Genomic DNA, 26,822 nt, shown 5'->3' on the forward strand with positions numbered 1-26,822 from the left:
TCGCATGCTCCCGCATACACTGATAACTAACTGGCAATCGCAACAACAACAAAACGAACGCTGTTTTCATACTTCACAATGTTGTGTATCGGCATTTAGTTGGATTTAAGCGCATTACGCAAAGCAGGCAAAAGCACATTTTATCGATAAACGATATGACTAGCTTAAATATTGCACTGTGCAATCGATATGTACCTAATGCAATTGATTTTGCGCAGTTCTCTGATCAGCGTACTGTCTTTTTTTTTGTCCACGACAAATGCGCCAGAGTTTGTTACGTGTGTTGCGCTCTAGTTTCGATCACGCACACACACACACACATTTGTATGCATGTGTGTATGCAGTCAGGCAGGCAGGCAGACAGTGGGGCAGACGGTGGACGCACTTGTTCCACGTCGCACTATTAATGAAAATAAACTGAAATGCGAACGTGCTAATTAGAAAGAGATAGACATAAAGAGAGCGGCTTTTGTGTGTGTGTGTGTGTGTGTGTGTGTTTGCTTTGCTCGCCGAAGTGAAAACAAACAAAACAAAAAGCCAAGTAGACGACGACGCTTGAGAGTAGAACACACAAAATGTGGCCAAAATAGACACAACAACTAACAACAACAATAACAACAACAGTTACAAGAGCAGCAACAACAACAACAACCACAGCGAAAAGAAAGTCAGCGAAACAACAACAACAGCAACAAGCGTTCTTATCGTTTGTCACTCAATTACATATGTATGTACATACAGACATATACAAATTTTGTATGATTTTGCCATTGCAGGCGACGTCGACAGCGACGTCAAATACAGTAAATACAAAATCAAAACCAAAAGCAAAAGCAAAAAGATTTTTGCGTTGCGCTCACGTAATTGAAACGTCGTTTGGCGTTGGAGCGGCTTTTACTCTAATTGGAATTGTTGTATGCCCGTTTTCCGGCCGGTTGTGGCCAAAGACATTTTAGTTTCGAACGTTGCTGGCCAAAAATACGCACACTCATACATGCACATCCAGATCACACTCATAAACACACACAAAATAGAACAAATGAAGCAGGCAGCGAAGAAGCGAATCAACTACGACTGCACAAAGAAGAAGCAGAAAAACTAACAAACAAAAATTATGTGGGACAAGCCGACACAGCGAGAGCGTGAGTGAGAGAGAGAGAGAGAGAGAGTGCGCGCAAGAGAGCAGACATGCATTTGACGTGATAAGAGTGTCGTTATTGACGCTACTGTCGCCATGCGGTTACTCTCCTTCTTCTTCGTCATCATCTGCTGTTTGTTTTTGCTGCCTGGGAATTCTGGTCATTGGGCATTAGAATTATACAACAAGCAGTCAGCAGCAGCAGTAGCAGTAGCAGCAGCAGCTTCAAAAGTCTGTGTGTCCAATAAGCAAGTGAAATTGCCTGCGATTGGAAATTGCAATGTATGGGAATTTCAAGAGCGTCGACAGAGCGAGAGAGAGAGAGAGAGAAACAAAAACCAGTTAGAATACAACGGCCACATGCAGAGCGTGAGCGCAAGAGGGAGGGAGAGAGAGCGAAAACAAAAACAGTTAAACAGGTGCAAAAAAAGCATAACAACAATGTGTGTGTTGTATTTTGACAGAGAGCGCAAAAGCTTACATCGACCTACACACACATACACTCGCACATACACACATGCACCGGTACACGCATGCAAAGAGAGGGAGAGCGAGCGTGCTGAGCTTGCACAGTGTGACTAGTTGCTATGAACCTAGAACCAACAGCCACGCTGTGACGCCAACACGTGATGACAAGCAACAACAACAAAAAGAACGAAAAATGAGAAAAGAAAATATCAACGACGAAAATGCGTGTTCTCAAGATAACAAAACACACACAAAAAAAAAGAAAAAAATGAAGGCAATCTTTGACGTCATAAAATTGAGCGGAGCGGATAGAGACGGGCGACAAATGTTGGAGATCAACAACAGATCATTTACTCAACCCCAAAACGTGAACGTAACCGAAATGTTCAAATGGCATTTTCTTATACTACGTACATATGTACACAAACACATACAAACACACAGTCAAGCGAACATATCGCCAGGCGTGTGTGTGTGTGTGTGTGTGTGAGTGTTTGTATAATCATGTGATACCAAAAATAAAGAAAAATGTGAAAATCAAATAACAGCGACTGCGACAAGGCACTAAAAAGTCAAAAGCAAAAGTGGAGCAATAAAGCAAACAGTCGAAACACTCACACAAATGCACATTGTATATATCTCTACATACTTCTCCCTCCAACACCCTCGGTACAAACAAAAAAAAAAAATAAATAAATAAATAAAACGAGCAACAGCTTTGCCCATTTAAATGTTTCGTATTTGCAATTTACAGCAAATGGCATCCAAATCTATGCAAATAGCCACAGCAAACTGTCAATGCTTCTTGCTGCTTGACTGCAAGCAAAATAAAATAAAATACAACAAGACACAGCCACAAACAATCAACAAGATACGCACAAAATTTGCCCATCGCTGCTGTATTAAATTTCAATGAAAATGAAAACAGAATGCAAAAGAAAAGCTATTCTATACAAACGCAGACACAAACACGAAGACAAATACTAAATACATGCATGTATTTATTTATGTAAATGTATGCAGAGAAACCATTTCAAATTTTAAGCGCATCGACAATAGAATACCCTAATTATACTATCAATTGCTTTTTCAAATTTTTTCTTTTCTAGTTTTACTGAACCTATTCATTTTATACGGAATCATAGAAATTATACAAAATGAGAATTTCAAAAGAAGATTAGCGACATCGACAGATAAAAATTAATATTATTGCGAATTTATATTGCCAATTAATTGTTGGCGAAATGCACACCCAAATTCAAATCGTATATAAAGAATTACATATTTAAATATAAACTTATAAATTGAAATTATTAAAAATGATTTTTTTATGAATAGTCTAAATTCGAAATCTTTATTTAATGCTTTTAAATACTCTACTTGTACACGTATTCACATACACACAAATGTATTCGTCTATGTTGCATGAAAATCCAACGAAAAATAAAAACAACAAAGAAATTAAGAAAGAAAAACTAAAATTCTAAAAACAATTTTAGCAGCTAGCGTCGCGTCGCGTTGGTTGAAGAGAGACGGCAAAAAAAAGCGTCACAAAAGCTGTCGAGTCGCATAATAATTGACACCCATACATTATGACTAACTTGAAGCTCTCTTTATTTCTCTTGAAAATATTTAATAATATATGTATGTACATAAGTATGCATGCATGTTTCTTTGTTATTATACAAAAAAATAACAATTTATTAATTTGTTGTGTTTTGCTTCGGCAGAGTTAAAATATTTACACAGCGTATTTTATGTACAAACACACACATACATATGTATGTACATGGGGAACATAAAAAAAAACTGGCTTGGCAGCGCACAGTGTGATGAATAATAATAAGAATTATGCAAAACAAAATAATTTAAAATGGAAATTTTGTTCAATAATTTATAATTTATTTACATTTTAATATAAATTTATTTACATCATTTTATTTTTCAGTAAAAATAATAATTGTTACCTTTTGATTTGGTCTTGTGACACTGTGCATAGTGCGTTGTGTTTTACACATGGTTCTGCGGCTAGGTAAGGTCGCATTGTCGGCGGTGACGTCGCAGTCAGAAAGTGGCGTTCTTCTTCATCCCCAACTAAAAGAAGGCGTGCTGTGTGGGCGGTGGGAACACCTTTGCCTATTGGTCTATGTGTGTGTGTGTGTAAGTGTGTGTGGCAAAAGCGTGTAAAAATAGGCAGAAAATTGCATAGAATTAAAAGTTTTCAATTTCGTGCACGCGTTTCTTTCACACTCGCTGTCGTCTCTGCCGACGCCAACGCCGCGTCGCTGCAGTTGTAGTTTATACCGACAGCCATATTAATGCGTTTGTGTGTGTGTGTGTGTACATACTACGTACTTGTTGTGTTTGCGTTTTTTGTTATTGTTGTTTACTTTGTCATCGCTCATAGCTGCTTGCTCTCTCTCTCACGTTTGCTTGTTTGTTTGATACACTTTACTCTCCATTTAAGCTGGCGCAAGTGTTTCAAGTATTGGCCAAGTTATTGTCGTTTTTCATATGTATATGTATGTATGTACATACATGCATATGTATGTATTTATACGACGGTCAGCCAAATAGTTGAATAACAAATGAACAAGTGATTAATAAAAAAAAAAATAACAAAGCGAACAGCAATGCAAGCAAACACGCAAAAAAACAACTACACCGACACACACGCTCTCTCTCTCTTTTTCGCTCTCTTGCGCTCTTTGCGGCGTCGCAATGTCAACAGACGCGAACCGATCTCGTTTACATTGGGCAGCGTTCACTGGGTGTGGAAGAGAGAGGGGGGTGCTATGCTTCTCTGTGATACAAACGCAATAAAAAGTAACAACAACAAGAATAACAACAACTACAACATTAGCAGCAAAACTATTTGTTTTTGGTATTGTTTATGGCGACGTGTTGCCTCAATAAGTGCGCATTTCGCATGCGTAGAGAGCGCAGTTACACACACATACAAACACGGGAGCACGCACGCACACGCACACGCACACAAATTCTTTACACATACACCGCTAGTTGGATCACAAGAGGGTAGGCAATGTCTGGGGGTGGGAGAGAGAGGTCAGACTGTGCGTTGTTGTGTAAGAACAAGCAGTCAGAAAATATACTACACGCACACGCACACACACACACATGCGTAGAAATTCAACAGTGTGATCTGCTTTGTTTTTGTTTTTGCAGACTAGTTTATAATGCGTACATAATCAAATGTACATACATATGTATGTAAGTCTGTGTATGTTTGTGTGTAATTATGTAAATTTTTTGTTTATTTGTAAGGCTATCAACTTTAAAGCAGCACTTTTAATAAATAAAATAAACAACTTGAGCATCACGCTGCCAAAATTTCCACACTGCTTTAGCGAGGAGCTCAGTTCAGACACACGTGCTTGCGTGCTCACGTGCAGGACGCTGCATTGCGATGATTGTTGAGTCACGATAGTCACGCAATTCTTACCATCGCTCAATCTTATCTTTCGCTTTCTCTCATTGCGTGTAATTTTTGTTTTTTTTTGGGGTTAGGTTAATGTAAACAACGGCAAGGAAAATCATAATGAATGCAATGGAAACCTTTTTTTTTCGTTGCTTCTGGCATTTGCATATGAAATTATCAATGTACATATGTACATACATACATATGTATGTGTGCAACAGTCAATTTTTCATTTGCTTATCATACAAAAACAAATCTCGTATAGAAAACGAAACCAAAATCGATTTCGAATAAACAAATCGCGAGCACTCGCATACTTATGATAATTTGCTGAAGGTTAAATTGTTATTAACAAATAGAATGGGACGGGCGGGCGGGTGACGGTTGGCGGCTGACAGCGATTTCGTTTTGGGAACTGGAGTGCAAAAGCTTTTAGCTACATAATTGTTGCTAAATGGCGTTAACAACAAATGCACACTGCCCCTCAATGTGCATGGTGATGTTGTTGAGCAAACAACAGCTTTTGAATATGCGCGCTACAACCAGACATGCCAACTTGTCCGTTTTGAGTGGTGTGTTGAATGCTACCAAAATGCCGCTAGATGGCGCATATCCGCAGTGCTGTGAGTAGGTAATAGATGGCGCCACCAAAAATTAAAATTTTCGAAATTCTTAATTTTTTTTTAACATCTTTACTTATTTAAATTTTATTTATGTATTTCTCTCGCTGCTTGTCGTAAATATACTTACAAGTTGGGTACATTTAAACATGCATTCAATTTACAAAGTTTTGCATTTGATTTGCTTGTTTCGGTTTGGTTTTCGTTTCTTTTTTCTTTTGGTTTTCGACTTTTTTCGATATTAAACGTTATTTAAATTGAATGAATTCAAATTCATTGATAATATGCGTATTTGTTTACCGTTTAGTTGTACAATTACAATAAAAAAAAACAACAATTATCTATATTTATATTAAATATACATATGTGTATGTATATATGTATATGTAAGTAGCATATGTGTTTTTATGTATATTTTCTATTTTTTAATTTTGTTTTTCTCATTTAATATTATTAGTACAATACATTGACTATGTAAGCTGGATTTACGTATAAAATGTCGGATGCTCTAGGGGCATAACACAGCAATGTTTTCAAAAAAGCATAGCATACTTTTAGGATGCAACCGATTTCTCATTGCACCGCAAAGTATGCAACAGAAATTGGCGATTTTGAAAACAATGCCGTTCGCATATGTAAATTGTTTGACTCTTGTAGTTATGGCTGGGCTCGATTCGCTATTATAATTTCTGTGTATGCACTTATTTAATTAATGAATGAGTATTTTTGTTTGCTTTCTTTTTCGTTTTGGATTAAATTGTTTGCGGAGTTTGCAGAAAATGTTTTGCGGAAAGGCGAAGGTATTCGAAAAGTTGCTCGAGCTCCATGAACTCAAGTGTGAAGTGTGAGAAACGTGTGAACTTCACAGCAGATGAGAAGCAGAAATATACAGCTGCTTAGCGTGAAATAAATGTTAAATTTTTCGCTTAGGCTTACTTTATACACTTAGTGCAAGAGCTTACTTAACGCTTTCTTGGTTTTTTGTGTTTTCTTTTTTTTTTTATATTCATTCAGTTTTGAGTTCGCAGGACAAATATTGATGTGTGTATTACTGTTATCATGAATGTGCGCTTTGTACAAGCTGTTCATGAAAATTCATGGCATAAACGTTTCGTTTGTTTTTTTGTTTTAACCATCTCCACTTAAATGTTAAACAGAAATTAGCGCGAACTATATGAAATTTCATTTGATCATCACCATGGAATAGAACAGTTGGTCTCTTTATTTTGTATAACAGTTAAATCCAACAGATTTGGCCTTTATTCTTTGCGATGTTTAGCAGAAACGTTTCAAGGGAAATTTAAGGGTTTCAGGAGCAGCCAACTTAACGAAGCGAAAAATGTACAGCTGCTTGAGAACTGAAGTTCATGGCATAAACGACGCATAAGCTTACTCTATATATACTTAGTATAACAGTTTAGTTTATGCTTAATCATTTATATTATTTCTCTGTTTCGTTTGTTCGTTTGTGTGTGTGTTGTGTTTCACTACATTGACTAGATTTTTGGTAATGTTTTAGTTGCTGTGCTTAATGTCTATGGAAATGTATTCCGCTCTTGCTCTAACGTTAACGCTATCTCTTTCACTTTTGCGCTCTCTACCATTCGCCATCTCTCTCTATCTCTTTTTATCTAGTTTGTATTATATATATAATGATTTCTTTTAGATCTTTATACTATATAGAGTATATATACAATGATAGTCAAACTTATGCTAAGGTTTTTTGCTTTGCGTTCTGGAAAAAAAAAAAAACACTTGTCTAAGGACTAAGGACTAAGCCTAATACTACTCTGCTTAATACTGTATCTAGACGCGTTCCACCTGTGTCTCTGCGGTGTGCACCGCCTGCAGCTCCAGCTCCGTCTCTTCGGTCAACGTATAAACTCCGCCGCCGCCCTTCGCCTGAGATTGCGTTGGCGTTGTGCTGAGTCCTTCGAGCAGCGGACTGCTCAGCTGCTGCGAATCTGCGGGATTTGCTGTCGCTGCGGGCGTGTAGACGGGAGCTAGACGTGCATTCGGATCCATGGTTAGTATGGGCACCAGCTCATGGTTTACATAATCCTTCAGCACCAGCGAAGTGGGCGTATCTGCAGAAGACGGAAGCAATTAGTTTCAGGTTTCAACGGGATTCCTTAAGGTTCTAGGGTAGTTTATAAGGGTGTTAAGGGCTCCTTCAGCATAAGGGGGTTTTTATAATCTTGTATGACATCGAGATCCTTAGGTTCTCAATGGCTCTCTAGAAGGCTCTCTGGAAGGATTGTAAAAGCTCTAAAGGATTTCGGTATTTTCAGGAATATTTTTGGTTATCAATCTCCAATGTGGATAGGATTTTATATATTAAAGGTTTTCTAGATATCTTTGAAAATCTTCAAGGGAGTTTTTGGGCTATCTTTGATACTTTTGGGCCTAAACGACCCTGTCGATTAAAAGTGGCATTTCTAAGTTCATCTAAAGAATCTTGGGGTCACATTAAGTGTCCGCTAGGTACTTCTACGATTGTTGATTAGGTAAGTCTATGCATTTCCATGGATCTTTTGCAACTTTTAAATGCTTTAGTGCCATTTTAGTAACTCATAGCGAGCTCTTGGGCTGTCTTGGGCACAAAGTGTCCGCTAATTACTTTTAAGAGCCTTGACTAAGTTAGTATAAGCTTTTCCAGGAATCTTGTACAACCTCTTTAGACTGCTCCAGGATACTCCTAGGGAGCTCTTTAGCTATCGATTTAAAATGGTTTGTTAAGTTCCTCTAAAGAATTTTGGGGTCACATTATGAGCACAAAGTGTCCGCAACTTACTTTTAGTAGTCTTTATTAAGTTAGTATAGGATTTTATAGGGATCTTTTAAAACCTCTAAAGGCTTTTGGGGCCATAACAAAAATCTAGAGTGCCCTAGGAACGTGTAGGAACACCTAGGGAACTCTTGGTCTGTGGCTTTAAAATGGGTTGGTTAAATTCTTCTAAACAATCTTGGGCTTATAAAGTCTCTGCTAAGTACTTTGAAGAGCGTTGATTAAGTTACTAAAGGGTTTTCCAGGTATATTTTACAAATTCTAAAGGCTTTTGGGGCCATTTCAGGAACTCCTAGCGAGTTCTTTGGGCACTCCTGGTCCTCTAAATTGAGTCCCCTGCTGACCACAAGTAAAACTAGAATTTTCTCTCCGGAGGTTCTCAAGAGAGATCTACCCACCTGTCACCAGTGTCTCTTCGGTGGGATTGCGCTGATAGAGATGTCCACGCTTCTCATAGTGTCAGGAGGCAGGCACATAATACTGATTGCCCTCCTCGTGCGCCAGATCCATCATGGAACCCGAAGCACCGCCGCTGCCATTCGCTGCGCCCGTCTTCTTGAACTCGACAACAATGCGAATACGATGCACGATCTCCTCGTGGATGACATTGAAGCACATGGCCGTCAGCGTCATGCCCGACATGATGTAAACGGAGCAAAACCAGGTGGTGGCATTCGATTCACGTCGCAGTCCCGGCAACATGTCGCCGAAGCCAATCGTCGACAGGCTCATGAAGCAAAAGTAGATCCCATCGATGATCGGCCAATTCTCCAAGCGATACAGAACCGCGGCGCCAAACACAATGTAGATGATCATCATGGAGAAGCAGAGCAAAATCGGTGCCAAAATACTCAGGCCATGCATCGAACCTCGCGATTCGCTCGCACTCAACGAATCAATGTCAGCGCCCGAAGCGCCACCTGGCGGCGGACCCGACGGCATTCCCATGCCCGTGGGCGTTGCATTGCTGCCCCCTCCCGACACACCCACCGACGTCCCACCTCCGCCGCCGCCACCCGGTTGCTTCTCGGGCGTGGCATGGTAAACATCCCGAACGTAGTATGGCTCCTGCATCACCGCCTGCTGCTTGCGGAGCTCCTCCTGCTGTCGCTTGCGCTTCATGCGTCGCTCCTTCTCCGCCATGCGCTTCTCGTCGTAGCAACAGTAGCCGCAGTTCGAGCACAGGCAGCAGCACAGCGCCTTGGAGAAGACCTCGCGTGCCACCCGCGCCAGGATGCTCCCGGTGCTGCTCAGATAGACGAGCGTCAGCGGAATGCCGAAGAATGCGTACGCAACTGTCACAATCCGACCGAGGGCTGTGCGAGGTGCAATGTTCCCGTAACCTGAAAGAGACCATTAGAGAAGTTTACAAATGTTAGAGAAGTTAGCAATTGGTAAGGGAAAATTAACTATGGGTAGAAAGAGACTTAGACAAGATAACAAGTATTAGAGAAGGTATTGGAGAAGTTTGATAATGATCCGACGATCATTAGACAACTTCATAGATGGTAGAGGAGTTTGCAATTGGTAAGGGAAAATTATCTATGGGTAGAAAAAGGCTTAGAGAAGCTAACAAGTGTTGGAGAAGGACTTAGAGAAGTTTGATAGTGATCCGCGATCATTAGAGAACTTCACAGATGGTAAAGGAAAGTTAACTATGGGTAGAAAGAGACTTAGAGAAGCTAACAAGTGTTGGAGGACTTAGAGAAGTTGATAATGTTCGGGAAAGCTTTAGAGAACTTCAAAGATGGTAGAGAAGTTAGCAATTGGTAAGGGAAAGTTTACTATGGGTAGGAAGTGACTAAGAGCAACTAACAAGTGTTAGAGAAGGACTTAGAGAAGTTTGATAATGTTTGGGAAAGAATAAGAGAACTTCACATGTTAGCGAAGTTAGTAATCGGAAAAGCCGATAGGATAGGAAAAAAATTAGAGAAGTTAATGATAATGATCGAGCGATCATTAGAGAAGCTTAAAATTGTTATAGTCGTTTAAAATAGGAAAAGGAAAACAATAGGTGCTACAGCAGTTAGCAATTGGTAAAAGGAATTAAATTGTGAAGTTCACTATGGGTAGAAAGAAACTTAGAGAAGCTAACAAATGTTGGCGAAGCCTTTAGAGAAATTTGATAAGATCGTGCGAGCATTAGAGAAGTTGACAGATGGTAAAAATTTGAAATGAGAAGAGGGAACAATAAAAGAGTTTGCAAAAGTCCGGGGAGCATTTCAGAAGATAAACGTTAGTTAATTTAGTATTTGATGCAATGGGAAGAAAATTCAATATGTTAAAATAAAGATAGAACATTAGAGAAGTTATAGAGAGAGAAAGAGAGGGAGGGAGGGAGGGAGGTAGAGAGAGAGAGAGAGAGAGTGAGCAAGAAATCTTTACAGAAGACGTAATGAGTAACAATAACTTTAGATAACTCTACGAAAGATCGAGAGAGCATCAGAGAAGTTAAGTAACAGTGGGTAGAAAACTCATTAGTAAAGAGATCATTGGAGAAGTTAAAATCCGTAGTTAATTTAGGAAATGATGGAGAAGTTAGCAATTGAGAGATAAAGAATTAGAGAAGTTTGGAAAACATCAGAGAAGAAAAACGTTGAATAAGTTGTTAGGAAGATCAATAAAAAGTTAACAATCGGGAGAGCAATAAAAATAGAAAATAATATAGAAGTGAACAACAGGGATAGTCATTAGACAAGTTAGAAGAAGAAAAAGAAGAGAGAGACAGAGAGCGAGCGAAAGAGAGAGAAATATTCACAGAAAGAAAAAATGGTAAATGTAACTTTTGAGATTTCTACAAAAGAAAGGTTGTAATATCGGAAGTTAACAATAGAGGATAAAAAACTTGTAGCGAGTAAGTAAAGTTAACAAATGATGAAAAAACTGTCAATGGGTGGACAAGAGCGGTTCACAATATCGAAAGAGCATTAAAGAAAGGGTAAAAGAAGTCAGCCATTGGTAGAGAGAGAGAGAGAGAGAGAGAGCGCATTAGGGAAGTAATTTAAGGAAAAGGATAACAATAAGGGAGATCACCCGATAAATGCAGAATGGCTAACACGAAAGAGCAGAAGCAAAAATATTAAGCTTATAAAAAAAGGAGAAACTCCGATATAATTTAATTTTGAAAGAATAAATTAATTAAATTACAAATAAATAAATAAAATGAGAATAAGTTGATTTTGAGGAACAATTAGAAAATTGCAAGCAAAAAGTTGAGGAAAAGATGTTACAAAAAAAAAGGGAAAGCGAAGTTAAGAGAAAACCAAATGATGAAGATGTAGAAGTAAAGAAAAAAGCTAAAGTGGTAAAGGTGAAACAGAAGCAAGGTAATAACAGCAACAAAGATGTCAAGGAATATGGGGGATAAGTAATTAGAAATTATAAATAAGATGGGTAGTAAAGAGAGCGAGACAGAGACAAAGAGGGAGAGAGAGATACAGAGAGAGAGAGAGAGAGAGAATGACAAAGGAGAACAAAAAAGGAGAGAAAGAATGACTCTGAATATGATTGGTAGAGATAAGTGAGCTTTAGTAGGAATCGTCGATTTGTGATGAATCTTTTATGAATGAAAATTGCTTGCAGATAATCCGTGTGTCTGCCACATCGCTAACTATGGATAGGACTCCCCACCTGTGTCCTTCGTATCCGTCTCATCTGTTGCTTTACGGCCGCAAGCATATTGGCAGCGAAATAATTAAGCGGCCGAGGTAATAAAAATTCCTAACAAGCACTCGAAGGTAGACCACACACGGCTCTTGTTAAATGTGTACCTTTATTGCGTGTGCGTGTGCCTGTGTGTGTGTGTTTGTAGTGGGCGTGGCACAGCACGCACATAATACCGTTATGGGGGAGGGGAAAAACAGACGCCAGACGTCGTCATCGTCATCGTCAGGTGTCTCATGCATAAATTGAAAATTTCTTAATTTTATTGTTGGCGCTTGATGTATTTTTATGCCCGCAGCCGTGCCACAGCCTCGGGGGCAACTCTGGCCGCACTGGGCGTGGCACTGTTCGAGGTTTATAGCCATGACAGCCACGTATGCACATTGGTAGTATTTCCATTTCTGTTTTTTCTCTTCCTCTGTTTTTGCCTTGCATGCCGAAGTAGAGCAAGTGAACGAATGGGTAAACAGCAAACAACATACAGCAAATGTTGCTTACATTCGGGCGCAGCTTGATAATAAATTGCTGAATATGAAAGTCGACTGACTGATAAACTTGATTGATAGATGATTGGTTAAGTAAACTAAAGTAAAACGTAGTTGGGTTACGTTAAGGAAAGTAAAATACAGTTGCCACTTTGATTGATGACCAGATTGATAAACTTGATGGGTTCAGGAAAAAAAGAGTACAACATATTTGGAGATTGATTGACAAAGTAACTATTCACTATGTGCTAGTATGACTGCTTGATTGAGAAACTTTACAATAGAAAACATTGTATAATTGATTGACTGATTGATAAACTAATTAATAGATGAGTTAAGTAAATGAAAGTAAATAATTGTTGATAACTAGCTGAGTGCACTTGGACTAGCTAATGTGATTGAGGAACTGATTGATGAATAAGTTTAATACTGATACTGATACTGCACTAAATTGACTCAAATCTTGTACTTTTGCGGAAATAATTGATAAAATGTTTGATAGATAAGTTACACAACAGAAATCATTCGATGCAGAGTATGATTGATGACCGTTAATTAATTGATTGACTGGAAAGTGATAAAAGAGAGTGAAAACATAGTATAAAGCAGAGTATGTTTGATGAGCGATTGATAGACTAGTTGATAAGATAAGTAAATGATAGTAGAACACAGTCCACAACTGATGGATAGTATGATTAATGAAGTGAAGCAAAAGTATGATTGATGAACTGATTGACAAACTACCTTGCTACTGATATAGTTGAAAATAAGCTAGTACTACTGCGGAAATGATTGATAAGCTTAATAATAATAAAGAAAATAACATATGAAGCAGTATGATTGATAAACAGATTGAGGAACTAATTTATAGATGAGTTAAGTAAAATATAGTTGACAAGTGATTGATAGTACGATTGACGAACTGATAAGTAGATAAGTCAAATGAAAGAAAGTATTTAAGGATATATGGGATTCATGAACTGATTGATAAACTAAATGAGATAGATTACGTTGGCCATTGAGTCTTTGCTGACATGATTGATGAACTGATTGATAAATGCTTTAAGAAAATGCAAGTAAAACATAGTACACAATTGACGCATTGATGGATAAACAAATTAATTGATTGCTTGAAGGTAACAAGCCAAGTGATTGATGCTCTGATTGACAGATTGATTGACCACGTAAGTGTCAGCGGACAACCAATTAAAATAGCAGCCACAAAAAAAAGAAATAAACTGACAACAGCTCAGTGAATAGGACGACTTTGGCGTTAGGCTAACATTGCACACACACACACATACACAAAAAGCACACACATACATATATGTATATACAAGCAAATACACGCATAGTCAATTGGCAAGCATGTAATTGCGTTGACAGCAAATTTAAATGAAATCCTCCCCAAAAAAAACAAGAGGAAGAACTGTTTAACCAAAGCGAAACGTCAAAGTGTCACAAAGCAGACGACAGTTCCATTGTAAATCTCCGTGTGTGTGTGTGTGTGTGTGTGTGTGTGTGTGTGTGTGTGTGAGGGTGTGTGTGTTTGTTTGTGTTTGTGCGTGTATTCGTATGTAGGTGCTGTGCCATGTGTACATTCACTTGCCGAGGCTAATAATATTGGCATTGACCCGAAACCGAAGCCGAAAGCAAAGCAGAGCAAAAGCTAAAGCCAAAGCTAAATCTCAAGCTGGGGCTGTAAAACTCAGCTGGTGCGCTGTCAATTTGCTGACGCTTGAGAGGGGGCCGGGGCGGGGACGGGGACGGGGGCGTGTCAGGGATTGAGGCATCTACATATTTTATTGAAAGATATTGAAAGATTTCAATATTTAGACCCACACACACACACGCACACACCCACACACAGCGGGTTGTTTTCGCATTTGATGGGAGAATTCAGCTAATAGACGCTGATTGAGCTGCGAGGACGAGGGCGAAGGCGAGGGATGCGGGATGCGGGATGCGGGGTGTTCTGCAAGTGTTGCCAATTGCAGTAATAACATCGTTTAAAGCAGACACGTACGTCTATAAAATGGCCACAAATATCATCTATAATTTAATCACTTTAATACCAATTCAATTGCCAACACATTAAAACAGAGCACTTCAAAGTAATAACTATCCTTAAACATTATTGGAGTTACAGCAGCTCTTTAAATTTAAATGAATATCTATACATTTTTGAATATATATTATATAAATTTATTTGCGAACGAAACAAGTAAGTTTAATAGCATTTCGAAGCTGTATAAAATATCTGGAAACATTTAGTGAATGTGGAATTGAAGCAAACATTTTTTATAAGTGTTTTAAGACTTTTTGAAAATGCTGTAATATAATATATGGTATATTTTGAACGTAATAGTATATTAATATACCAAACGTAGTCTTTAGTATATATATATATTTTTTTTTTGGAATAATACCGCACTGTTTCTGCTAATATCGATATACTAAATATAGTCTTTGGTATATTTTTATATTTCTTCAGTATATTATTTCGGATAGCGGGTATCTGATAGTCGAGCTTATTCGACTGAAGCTTTTTTACTTGTTAACATCCACAAATTGGCAAGCAATAACGCGTAAAATTCACTTACATTAATCAATCGACATTAAAATGGAACCAGCGAACACACTTATTTATTTTTTTAATTTTCGTGAATTTAAAATTTATATACGATAAATTGGATATATTTTGTATTCTTTATTTTCAAATAAATCTACTGAAGTATTATGAAAACTTGTTTGAATATGTATATAGTATATATATAGATGAACAGATCGTGTATATTCTCAAAAAGTTTTTCAATTTAACTCTGATAATAAATTACTTTCGGAAAGGCATTTCAATACATTGTAGAATTGAATTCAAAACTTATTAAAAAATATAGAAAACATTTACACATATACATGTATGTATTCATGTAGGCTACGTTATGTATTTGATTGTATGAAAGAATTTATTGAATTCATATGAACTATTAATTAAATGATATAATTTTGTTTTTCCTTTTCTTTCTTCGCTTTGTGTCCTACAAAATATATAAATTCTACTTGGCAATATGTGCATATATATTAAAATTATATTATAATGTTATCCAAGTAACAAAGCAACAGTTGAGTGTGCTCGATTTTGAGATAACCGCTACCCATTGTGAGTAATAGAAAAACATGTGGAATTATTCTTAAAATATACCAAAAATACAAAAAAATGTACCAAATGCTATATTTGGTATATTGATATAGTACTACATACATTCAAAATATGGCACCTAGTAAAAAATATAACAAATTTTCACCCAAAGCAACTAAGACGTTAAGTAGACGTTTCTTTCCATAAAAAAGTATTTCTTAAATAACTTCAAAATGTTTATTCTGATCGCAACAAAATTTTCAGAAATCATAAAATATATAGTTATTAATGTATGTACCAAAATTTGAGTAAATAGGTTTAAAAATGACGTAAGTTAATCCATTTTTATTGAGTTATTATATCTATATATGTCGTTTCGGCTGTTCACGCTGGTCAATAATATATATATTGTATTTCATGGAGACAACGTAGAGAACATACACAAATGTGTAAATTTAATATATGTATAACAATAAACACGTAACATATTTTGATAATTTTTTTTAAGCAATATAAATTTAAGATTTTTTGATCTTGATTAAAGAATTTGCCTTGGTTCAATTTTGAGATTTTTCATTGTTTTTGCATAATTTCTATCTTGATTTAAGAATAAACCTACTTAGTTCGGTTTTGACATCATACAATTTTGATTCAAGATTTTATTCTTGACTTTTGCACATTTTTTCTACCTGTGTAATAATAAAATAAATAAAAAGTGTACGAACTTTACTTTAAAAGACATCGAATTCCTTTTCTATTTGATTCTATAAGTTAACTGCTCATAAAATAAATACAGAAGTGATTTTTCTCAAATGATTTAAGTGATCCACTTAGCAGTCGCAATTTGACTTTCGAACAAACCTATCGCATTAACGGGGCCAATCGATTTGTCTATTGACTGCATAAATATTCGCATTCGGATTCGAATTCGCAACTTAAGCGCTTAGTTTATACAATTGTATGTTACGTCTGTGCTGCTGTGTTCATAAAAGTCAGAGCCAGCAGAAGCTGGAGCTGTAGCCCCAAAGTGGAGCATAATATGCTGATATCGAATGCTGTTTGGTTATGCATCGATGTGTTTGTGTGTGTGTGTGTGGCGCTTCCACACGACAGCCATAAAGCACAAAATGGCAGCGCATAAAAGGGCAACGCCAGGAATAGCTGAGTAACCAGTCTCTCTTATACACTAGAGAAAGGGAGAGGGAGAGGGAGAGATAGAGAGAGAGGACTCTCCCAAGATGTGCAATTGATGATAGTGAGTTGCTGTGAAAATGGAAAATGAAATTTAAAATTATTTTGCAACTAAATTACTTGTCTTATTGCCGTCCAGGGATTGCCCCTGGATGCCTTGGCTATTTATTTGTGTCGGAAACGGAGTCGGAGACTGTTGAAGCAAAAAAACTGAGGCAGCAAACCGCCTATAAATTCCCATTTATGCCCAAGACAATCATAGCCAAGCAATAGACACACACATTGCGAGCGAGTGTATTGGTGTGTGTCTGTGTGTGTGTGTGTGTATTTGCTAGTGGCTTAGTCGGAGGCTGGCCAATAATAATAATCATATTGTTGGGTGCCTTGCACGGTTTTTGTAGGCGTTCGTCCAAGAACAATGGTCTCCGCCTCTTCGCCCCCGTCCCCGTGTCCCTCTCCACATCCCACAACTAGCCATTGAAAGCCACAAAACAATAATAATAATAATAATAAGCCCGGCCAGCTAGCCAGGCAAGGCAGGAAGTCATGTTAATACAAATGTCCCAACAGCAAGCCTGCTGACTAACGCAATTGCAAACTGACAATTCCCGCCAGCCTCCCTCTCTCCTCCCTCCTCCTCCTTCTCCTTGTGTCAAAATGTTGAGCATTTTATGCAGCATTTTGGGCAGTTTTTTCTCTCTCTCTCTCTCTTTCTCTGTCTTTTTTTTTGGGTCTACGATTGGCTTTGCTTTAAGCTGACATAGGACAGAGGAGTAGAGGGGTAAGGGACAGCGGGGGTAACGTATTTTGGGACGTATTTACTTGCCGGCCTTTTGCATAAACTGCCAAGATCAGCAGAAAATTTTTGCAAATTTTATTTTATAGCATTTTCACAAGTGGAAAGTCGTGTCTATATGCTTGGGCATCTCGAAATGGGGCGGAGGGCTAAGCAAATAGCTTCGTTTGTTGTTTTGCTCTATCAATATTTGACTTTCGGCTTGTTTTTTGTGGCTGAACCTCTGAAATTACCAAGAGCAACAACAAGAAAAACAAAAAAGGAAAAAAACGCACACGCTAGCACTTGACAGAGCCTGGGAATTCAGACAACTGCAAAACTCGAAGGCAGCTTAAATGTTCTCCTACTTTTCTTCACTCCCTCTCTCTCTCTCTCTCGTATATATAATTTTAAATTGAGGTGCGTGTGTGTGTGTGTGTGTGTTTGTGACACACTGGCAATTGAAAGATATTCTTCTCACATGAGCACACAAATGACAGATGAGCATCATCTCGATAAGCCACGTACATCTAACAAGATTCATCCAAATTGTCGAGATGCGAGACGATAAAAAACAACACAAACAAAAAATAGAAACCATTTTTACGGTTATCGAATCTTTGCAGCGATTGACATTCGAATGCATTGCCAATGGACACAACACTCACACGTCGCTCTATTCAATTGGCTATTACTATTGCTCGAAATTGCTCGAAAACTCAACGATGCAGCTCAATCTCATAAAATACAGAGTTGTTGCGGTAATAAAGAAAACGCTACTCGTTGCTATTCACTCGCTAGTTGAACTAGTTAAGCAACTAGTTAAAGTTGCTTGAATAACGAACTAATTGATTATTTTATTCAACTTATTCACTAACACAACTCTATCGTTTAGCTATCAATCGACAAAGTTACTCCTTTGTACGAGCTCATAAATTTTATGTTTCTAGTTAAAGTTACTCGCCAAGTGAGGCAATTCAATTAATTAGCTTACAAACTTTTTATTTTATTCATTACTATTTGGCATAAGTTTCAAAACTTTCTTCATATTGCGATTTGTGGAAGATAAGCTAAACTCTGTCCCGCTTGTAGTTGTTACTACTCGTTGTGGATACTCGCTAGTAGCGAGTCGCTACCAATATTTGGTTGTGTTTATTTGTTAGAACTACTCGTCATAAAATACAGAGGTAATAAAGCAAACGCTACTCGTTGCTATTCGCTCGCTATTTGAACTAGTTAAGCAACTAGTTAAAGTTGCTTGAATAACGAATTAATCGATTATTTTATTCAACTTATTCACTAACACAACTCTATCGTTTAGCTATCAATTGACAAAGTTACTCCTTTGTTACTCATAAATTTTATGTTTCTAGTTAAAGTTACTCGCCAAGTGAGGCAATTCAATTAATTATTTTACAAACTTTTTATTTTATTCATTACTATTTAGTTTCAAAATTTTCTTCTTCATATTGCGATTTGTGGAAGATAAGATAAACTTTATCCGTTTCTAGTTGTTACTACTCGTTGTGGATACTCACTAACTGTTTGGTGGTCCCTACTTGATGTAGTTAGAACTACTCGTTAAAATTTGTCGATTAAGTTGTTAGCTGCAAACATTGGCTTTAGCTACCCGCTGAATTGAGTCGCTGTATCTAATTATTGTCCTTTATTTTAAGTTTATTAAGCTTATTCACTAACACAACTCTATCGATTAGCTGTCAATCGACAAACTTACTCTTTTGCACAAGCTCATAAATTTCATGTTTCTAGTTAAAGTTACTCGCCAAGTGAAGCAATTAAATTAATTAGTTTTGAAACTTGTTACTATACTATTTAAAATCTTTAACAGTTTTAAAACTTGTTTTTTTCATATTGCGGAGATTTTTTGCTTTGATCTGTGTGATAAGATTAATTTGCTTCCGTTTCTAGTTGTTACTACTCGTTGTAGATATTCGCTGCCAATATTTGGCTCCGTTTATTGGTGTTGTGGTATCCACTCGCTGCGGCTAAATGTTGCCTTTTATTTGTATGTAATACTCGATAGTTATATTGACTGTATACTCACAATAATTACTATTTATATTTACTTTCTGCCAGTACGATTTCTGCTACGTCTTGTAATTATATTTATATTTTACTCGCTGCCAATATTGGTTGTATAGTAGTTACACGTGGTGACAACTTGTCATATTTATTCGAAGCAGTTGTCTAACAACTTTAGCTATTCGGTGTATCTTCTCGTAAAGTAGCTTCCAAATAAATATACTCGATGCAGTTAATCTCTAAAAATACTAGCATTAGCTAGCTTCTATTATAGTTGTGGCTTCTCGTTGCATTTAGGCAAACAAGCTGCTTACTGTGCTTATTTGCTTAAACTATTCCAACATCGTCTCGATGAAGATACTCACTGCAGCTTTGTTACTCGCTATTCGTTTGACTAACTAATTATTGTGGCGATTTGCTGTGCTTACTTGCTTGAGCTATTCTAGATATATCTACTCGCCGCGTACTCGTTGTGGTCTACTCGTTACATCTTTTATTCTTTGGGAGTTGTGTGTTACTTGTGCTTCTACCTCAGCATCACTTCATGGCTTCTCGCTTTGCCATTTCATTAGTTAATTCAACATGAATATCGATGGACTTGAGTGCGCACTCCACTCCACTCTACTATGCTATGTTGTGCTTTGCTGTGCTGTGCTGTACTGCACTTGATTATGTCTGCTCATCGATCATTAAGTGAGGTGCCAGGCAGCCAGCTGGCTTTGTGGTTACGGCTCGATGTCAAAAGGTGAAGGGGTCACCACAGTACAGTACAGTATAGTATAGTTGGCTGTGCCTTGGCATGCGCTCTGGCAACGAGTTCGCCATTCAAGTAAAACAAATTTCTGTTGGTGGAACATAAAATTTATGGCCCACAGCACAATGCTAGCATGAGTGTACTCGCAATCGCAAATAGCACTCGCTGCCTTCCTCTCTCTCTCTCTCTCCCTCCCTTTCGCTCTCTATCTGTTTGTCTCTATCTGTCACTGAGAGTGTGTTTTTTGTTGTTTTTTTGCATTTTTGGTATATGTGTCCGTGGGGCAAGTTGTGTGGCAAGTGGTCAGGGGGGCACTTACCAATTGTGGTCAAAACGGTCAGCGAATACAAAAACGCTTTAGCGAAATTCCACTCATGTGGCGGGCCTCCCACACCGCCTCCGGCCAGGCGATGATGATGATAGTTTGTGTGCAGCAGCACAGCTTCCGTGGCTGGATTGTTACCCGACGATGACGACGACGACGACGACGATGAGGATGATGATGATGATGAGCCTGGTGCTGCTGAGTTGGGTCCGGCATGGCCGCCAGCGACATCGTCGTGTGATAATTGCAGCATAACATCCTCGTTCAGTCTCTTGATTAATTGGTCTTGAAACTTGGCAATTTCAAGAGCGGCTAATCTGTACAGCGAACGAACGAACGAACGAATGAGCGAGTAAGTGAGTGAGTGAAGAAATGTGTGCAAAGTGCTTCGCATCTACTTACTTTGTCCAGTTCTCCTTGTAGAGTATATTGAGGGATACGGTTATGTCCCAGATATTCTCAATTGTCCGCTGTCGTACATCATAAGTGTCCGGCGATAGCGCGTACTGCGGTTGCCCACCCGCTCCCTCAAGATCTGTCTCATCTATGCCATAAACAAAGTCATTCGATGGCCCATAGATGGGGCCATTGCTGCCATGTGCCAAATCCTGACCCTGGGCAGCAACAGCAGCGGCCACCGTATCGTTGTCTGCTGTGTGTTGTTGTCCATGTTGATGATGTTGTGGTTGGTGCTGGTGTTGCTGCTGCTGCTGCTGCTGTTGCTGATGTTGTGCCGGCGACCTTTGTTGCTGCTGATAGATGCCATTGCTGTTGCGCTTTGTGGATGCCAGCGTGTGCTGTTGATGCAGCAATGCCGAGTCCTCGTTCTCAATGGTTAGGAATATGAAGGAGCCTGCAAATAAACCGAACAACAACAACATCAGCATTATGAGTACACTCAGGAGACATGACGACGACAACAAGTACAAGAACAATGACAATCGAGTGTTGGCCTCCAAAATGAGGCAAAAGCCAAACGAGGAACGCCAACGGCAACAGCAACTCATTTGTTTTGTCTGTCTTTGGGGTCAGTTTAGGTTTTCGCTTTAGCCAAACGATCCCAGGCTGACCAAAGAGTCAGTCAGGCCGCTGCTCATCAGCTTCAGAAATGGGGCAACAAACTCAAACCCAAACTCACAACGCATTGCATCGCATTCGTGCCTGTTTAATGACAGCAAACAGGAAACTATCTGCAACTAGCCAACATTTATTACATTCCGAGCTACTAGTTTTGTATTTGCTTATTAAAATAAGTTCGTGCCTTTTGTCTTTTTGTTTTAGTTATTGGTTTAGTTGATGTTTGAATATTTGTTGTATATTTTTGTTTGTTCCCTTTATACTGAATATATTACTACTATCGGTTTCTCCACTTTTGTCTTTTTGTTTTAGTTTGTGTTTGAATATTTTAGGGTTTTATCTTTATACTGACTTATACTTGATATTACTTCAACCTTTCTTTTTTCTGTTACAATTATATTGATTTCTTCCAATTGTCATCATTTTAATGTTGCTATGCTAGATATAATATTTCTACCGCTTACAACACTTGACAATGTGGTATATTTTAAAGTCTATGGTATATTTTGAACATTATAATATATCGATGTATCAAATATTGTTTTCATTATATTTCAATATTTTTCGGTAGTTTAATTTGGTAAATTTCTAAAATAGTACTTCAAAAATAATACTACTCGACTGTATCATTCTTGCTTGTTTTTTTTATACTGAATTATTTCTGATATTACTTTTAACCTTTCTTTTTGATACTTTAATAATATTAATTTCTTTCAATTATTATCATTTTAAAGTTTCGCTTTATTTGAATTATACTTGTTCTTATTTCCACCATTTGGTAAGTAATTTTTATACTTTGATTATATTAATTTCTTGCAATTATTATTATTTTAATACTATATTTAATATTTTTTCTTTGTTATTTTTTGTTGACAATTGTTGGTATATTTTAAGGTTGATGGTATATTTTGAAGTTTATAGAATGGTTTGAACGTAATAGTATATCGATGTACCAAAAATAGTTTTCGGTATATTTCCGAAATGTTCAGTGTTGGGTATATTTTTAAAATAATACTGCAAAACAGTATTATTTATTAAAAATGTGTCGCTGACTTTCTTATTTTTTTTTCGAATTGGTATTGATTTGAAATATTTAGTGAATAATTTTTATTATAGATTTTCCTTTAGTATCGTTTTTAAATTATTGTGATGAATTTAATATTTGCAACATTTTTTATTTATTCATTTCTTTTTTCTTATTTTACTTTACTTTACTTTGATCTTAAAATTCGTATTTCAATTAAATTCTTTACCTTTTCTGTATTGATTTCTAAATTTGCTTCTTACAGCAACAATTCTTTACTTTTTTAACAAAGAATTTCTTTTCGTTACTAACAATTTTCACACTTTACTTCTCGCTATTATTATAATTTGTATTGTAAATACAAATTTAAATTCAATGTACATAATTCTCTATTTTTAGAATACTGACATGCATCAATTTGTACTCACAACGAAGTTATTAAAGCCATGGGAAAACCTTCTTTAGTCAAATCCTAATGCGAGCGTGTCTAAAATGGGCGTGTCCCAAAGGAACGCCTCCCTATTAAAGGGGCGACGATGGGTCAAATGAAGTTCGTGCAGATGATGTGATGGATTCCCACTCCAACGATTCCAACGAGCACATTGTCAACTTTTCAGTATGTGAATTTCTATGCTGATGTCTTTTCTGTCAGTCACTTACTGTGAATTCTGATCAACCAATACACACACACACACACACACACACACACACACACACACACACACACACACACACACACACACACACACACACACACACACACACACACACACACACACACACACACACACACACACACACACACACACACACACACACACACACACACACACACACACTCATACACTCATCCACACTCACATGCACTCCGTTGTCGTTGTAGCGGCATTTTGTCAAGTTTTTGAAAAGTTTTTCTGTTACATTCGCTGTAATTTTTTGCTTTTTGTTTTTTTTTTTAGCTTGAGGGAGGAGGATGACTGAAAGCTTGGCCTGCGAATGATGTTCTAGGGGAATGATGATGAGTCGATGTCCTCGGCAAAAGCCAACATATGTCAAAGTTAAAAATAATACACGAGAGCGGGGCGGGGCGGGGCGTGAGTGCTGACCAACAGCAATGGGGAAAAAGAAGCAACGGCAGCCACACAAAAGGAGCAATTGTTGCTGCCGGTGCTTCTGCTGCGTTGTTGTGTTTGGCCAACTTGAAACTTTTGTTGAAGCGTTAAAATGCACGCAAAATGGAACACACACACACACACACACACACACACACATAAAACACATACACATAACGCAGCTGTCATGGGCGTGTATTCTGACGTCACAAGCTCACGCACGGCGCTGCCTAGCGAAAGTTAAATAATTGTTTGTGTCATTTGATGATTTCCTCTAACAAGGCAACACGGCCAACTTTTTTTGCGCAGCTGTCACACACAGACGCACACATAGGCACACTCACACACACACACACACACACACACATGCATGGAACACACTTCTATGGAGATGAGCAAAAAACGGTGACAACAGATTCACTTGATTACTTTGACAACTTTTCAAGTGATATTTCGATTCCGATATACTTATGACTATAAGTCTTTTCTTAGTTTGGAACTAATAATAATATAATATAATATAGATTCAATTATATATTACATTTTTGTAATTGTCTTTTAATTTCTCTAAGTATATAGGAAAAACATTTGAAGTAGATTAAAAGTGTATTTTTTTTTACGATTTTATAATTTGGTGCGTACAAATTGTAGTTTAATTTTTTTAGATTAATATTAATAAGAACACATAAATAAAAATTAAATTTTTATCATATACATTTAATATCTATATTCCAGAGTTAAGCAGATCAGATAATTTGTTTTCTATTTCCTTTAGGTAAGCTTGAAAAAATCGCTTTTTTACCTTTTTGAAGATTGAATTAAAAAGTGTAAGTGTGACTGGAACATTTTCAGCATAGCTCTCGAAAGGAGCCCATCATTAATCTATTTTTCAATTCAATTTAAATGTATGTTAAAATATTCATTCATTTAATAATGGTTATACCTGAAAAAGTAATTTACGCGAACACCGAGTTGTAATACATAATATTATAAATATATTATTAATAATAATATAAAAAGAAAAAATATAAAATAAATTGTTGCTGTTTTAGTTTTTGTTTTGTTTAAGGAAATGCTTTAAAAATAAATATAACATGCAAATAAAAAGAATAGCGAACTTTTAAATTTGGATTCGTAATAAAATGCTGATTTCTGACATTTGCTCGAGGATTGTGCCAAAGTTGTGATCGCAATGCAATGACTCGTTACAAGTGACTGTTGGAAAAAAATTAAATCTTTTTAAATATTAAGAAACAAAAAACTTGTGAACAGCGATCTTTTAAGGTGTGATTTGTTATGAAAAGCTTGTTGCTCAAGATTCATGCTAAAGTTGTGATCACAATGAAATGACTCGTTACAAGTGACGGTATGAATAGAAATTAAATCTTTTTAAATATTAAAAAAAACCAAACAGTGACTTGTGAACAGCGATCTTTTAAAGTGTGATTCGATACAAGTGACTATTTCAAAAGAAATAAAAACAGTGACTTCTTAACAGTGAACTTTTCAAATTTGGTTCGTTATAAAAAGCTTGTTGCTCAAAATGTACATATGCCAAAGATGCGATAAGAATGACTCGTTACAAGTAACAGGTTTTTTTTTTTTCGGGCGCATCTCCATTGCGTTGACACTTCGATTTGTTTAAAGTATTTTGATGTGGCACATGTGTTGCGCGTTGCCTCTTTGCATGCCACCGAGTTGAAGCCGAGCTAAGATGCTGATACGCTGAAGTGGCGGTGGCGGTGGCGATGGCGGTGGCAGAGTTTGCTGTGTGCTGAGCTGAGCTGAGCTGCCGTGCTGCCTATTTTGTCACTTTTGTGTCACAGCCTGTCACTTCCGTGGCCGTCATGTCGAAGCAGCCGTCTTCTGGTTTTCTAATGCGAGTACATGCCCCAAGGAACATGACAGGCACAAAAGTATGCCACACACACACATACACACACACACACACACACACACACACACACACACACACACACACACACACACACACACACACAAACACGCAACAAAATTGTGGCGCATAACTTTTGTTTTTGACTGGAGAAGAGGCGATGACGACGACGACGACGACGCGCAACATTTTTGGCGTTTTGTTTCTGTGTTGCGGGGGGAAATGATTAATTAAATTTGTCACGTTGTCGCTGCGGCTGCGTCTTTTGGCCATTGTAGCTATAGCTGTAACTGTTGTTGTTAATTTAAACGTCGAAACTGTGACAAGATACATTAGGTAACTGTAACTATGACTGAAAGTATCTGTATCTGTGGCAGTATCTCATCCACACGCACACACACACACACACATACATACACGCATACACGATAGCCGCAGAAAAGAAGAAGAACTCTAGGCGGCCAAATGTTAAAGGAGAGGAAATGCCTGAAAATGCTGCGTTAATTAGTCAACATAGTCGAAACAACAACAACAATAACAACAACAACGGTAACAATAGACAACAACAAAAGCTGCACAAATGTTTGCACAACTGATGCTGATGCTTTTCTATACATGTGTGTATGCTGACAATTAATCAAGCTAAGCTCTACAGATGTCCAATTTTAATGAGCACATCGACTCTCGATGCCCGCGACACATTACAAATGAGCTCAACTCATTAAAAATGTGTGTGTGTGTTTATCGAGCGAGAAAACGCAACTTAACCTCACACAATCAATACATAACGAATCATTTCATTGAATCCTTAATCAAAAGTCGACGCCAAGTTTCCACAATTTTACTCCTATCACAGAGACGACCCATGTCCAACGGTGCGTATGAGC

At 37.5% G+C, this 26,822-nt stretch overlaps 1 protein-coding gene across 2 annotated transcripts in view; it reads right to left on the reverse strand.

The window, feature by feature from the left end:
- Positions 1-5,741: 5,741 nt before the first annotated feature.
- The window catches only part of LOC133847615 (uncharacterized), a 151,415-nt gene continuing 130,334 nt past the window's right edge, over positions 5,742-26,822 (reverse strand). Inside the window, exons 1-5 of one of the 2 annotated variants that reach the window (XM_062282777.1) lie at positions 21,967-22,104; positions 21,231-21,681; positions 20,823-21,145; positions 8,852-9,796; positions 5,742-7,752 (exon numbers count right to left, since the gene is read on the reverse strand). In XM_062282777.1, coding sequence (XP_062138761.1) covers positions 8,913-9,796; positions 20,823-21,145; positions 21,231-21,681; positions 21,967-21,973 — 1,665 coding nt within the window. In that variant the 5' untranslated portion in view covers positions 21,974-22,104 and the 3' untranslated portion in view covers positions 5,742-7,752; positions 8,852-8,912. Of the gene's footprint in view, positions 7,753-8,851; positions 9,797-20,822; positions 21,146-21,230; positions 21,682-21,966; positions 22,105-26,822 lie in introns of those variants that run through there. The other variant, XM_062282776.1, reaches the window with a different exon arrangement.

The sequence above is a fragment of the Drosophila sulfurigaster genome, chromosome X, assembly GCF_023558435.1.
Source record: "Drosophila sulfurigaster albostrigata strain 15112-1811.04 chromosome X, ASM2355843v2, whole genome shotgun sequence".
NCBI classification, from domain to species: Eukaryota; Metazoa; Arthropoda; class Insecta; order Diptera; family Drosophilidae; genus Drosophila; species Drosophila sulfurigaster.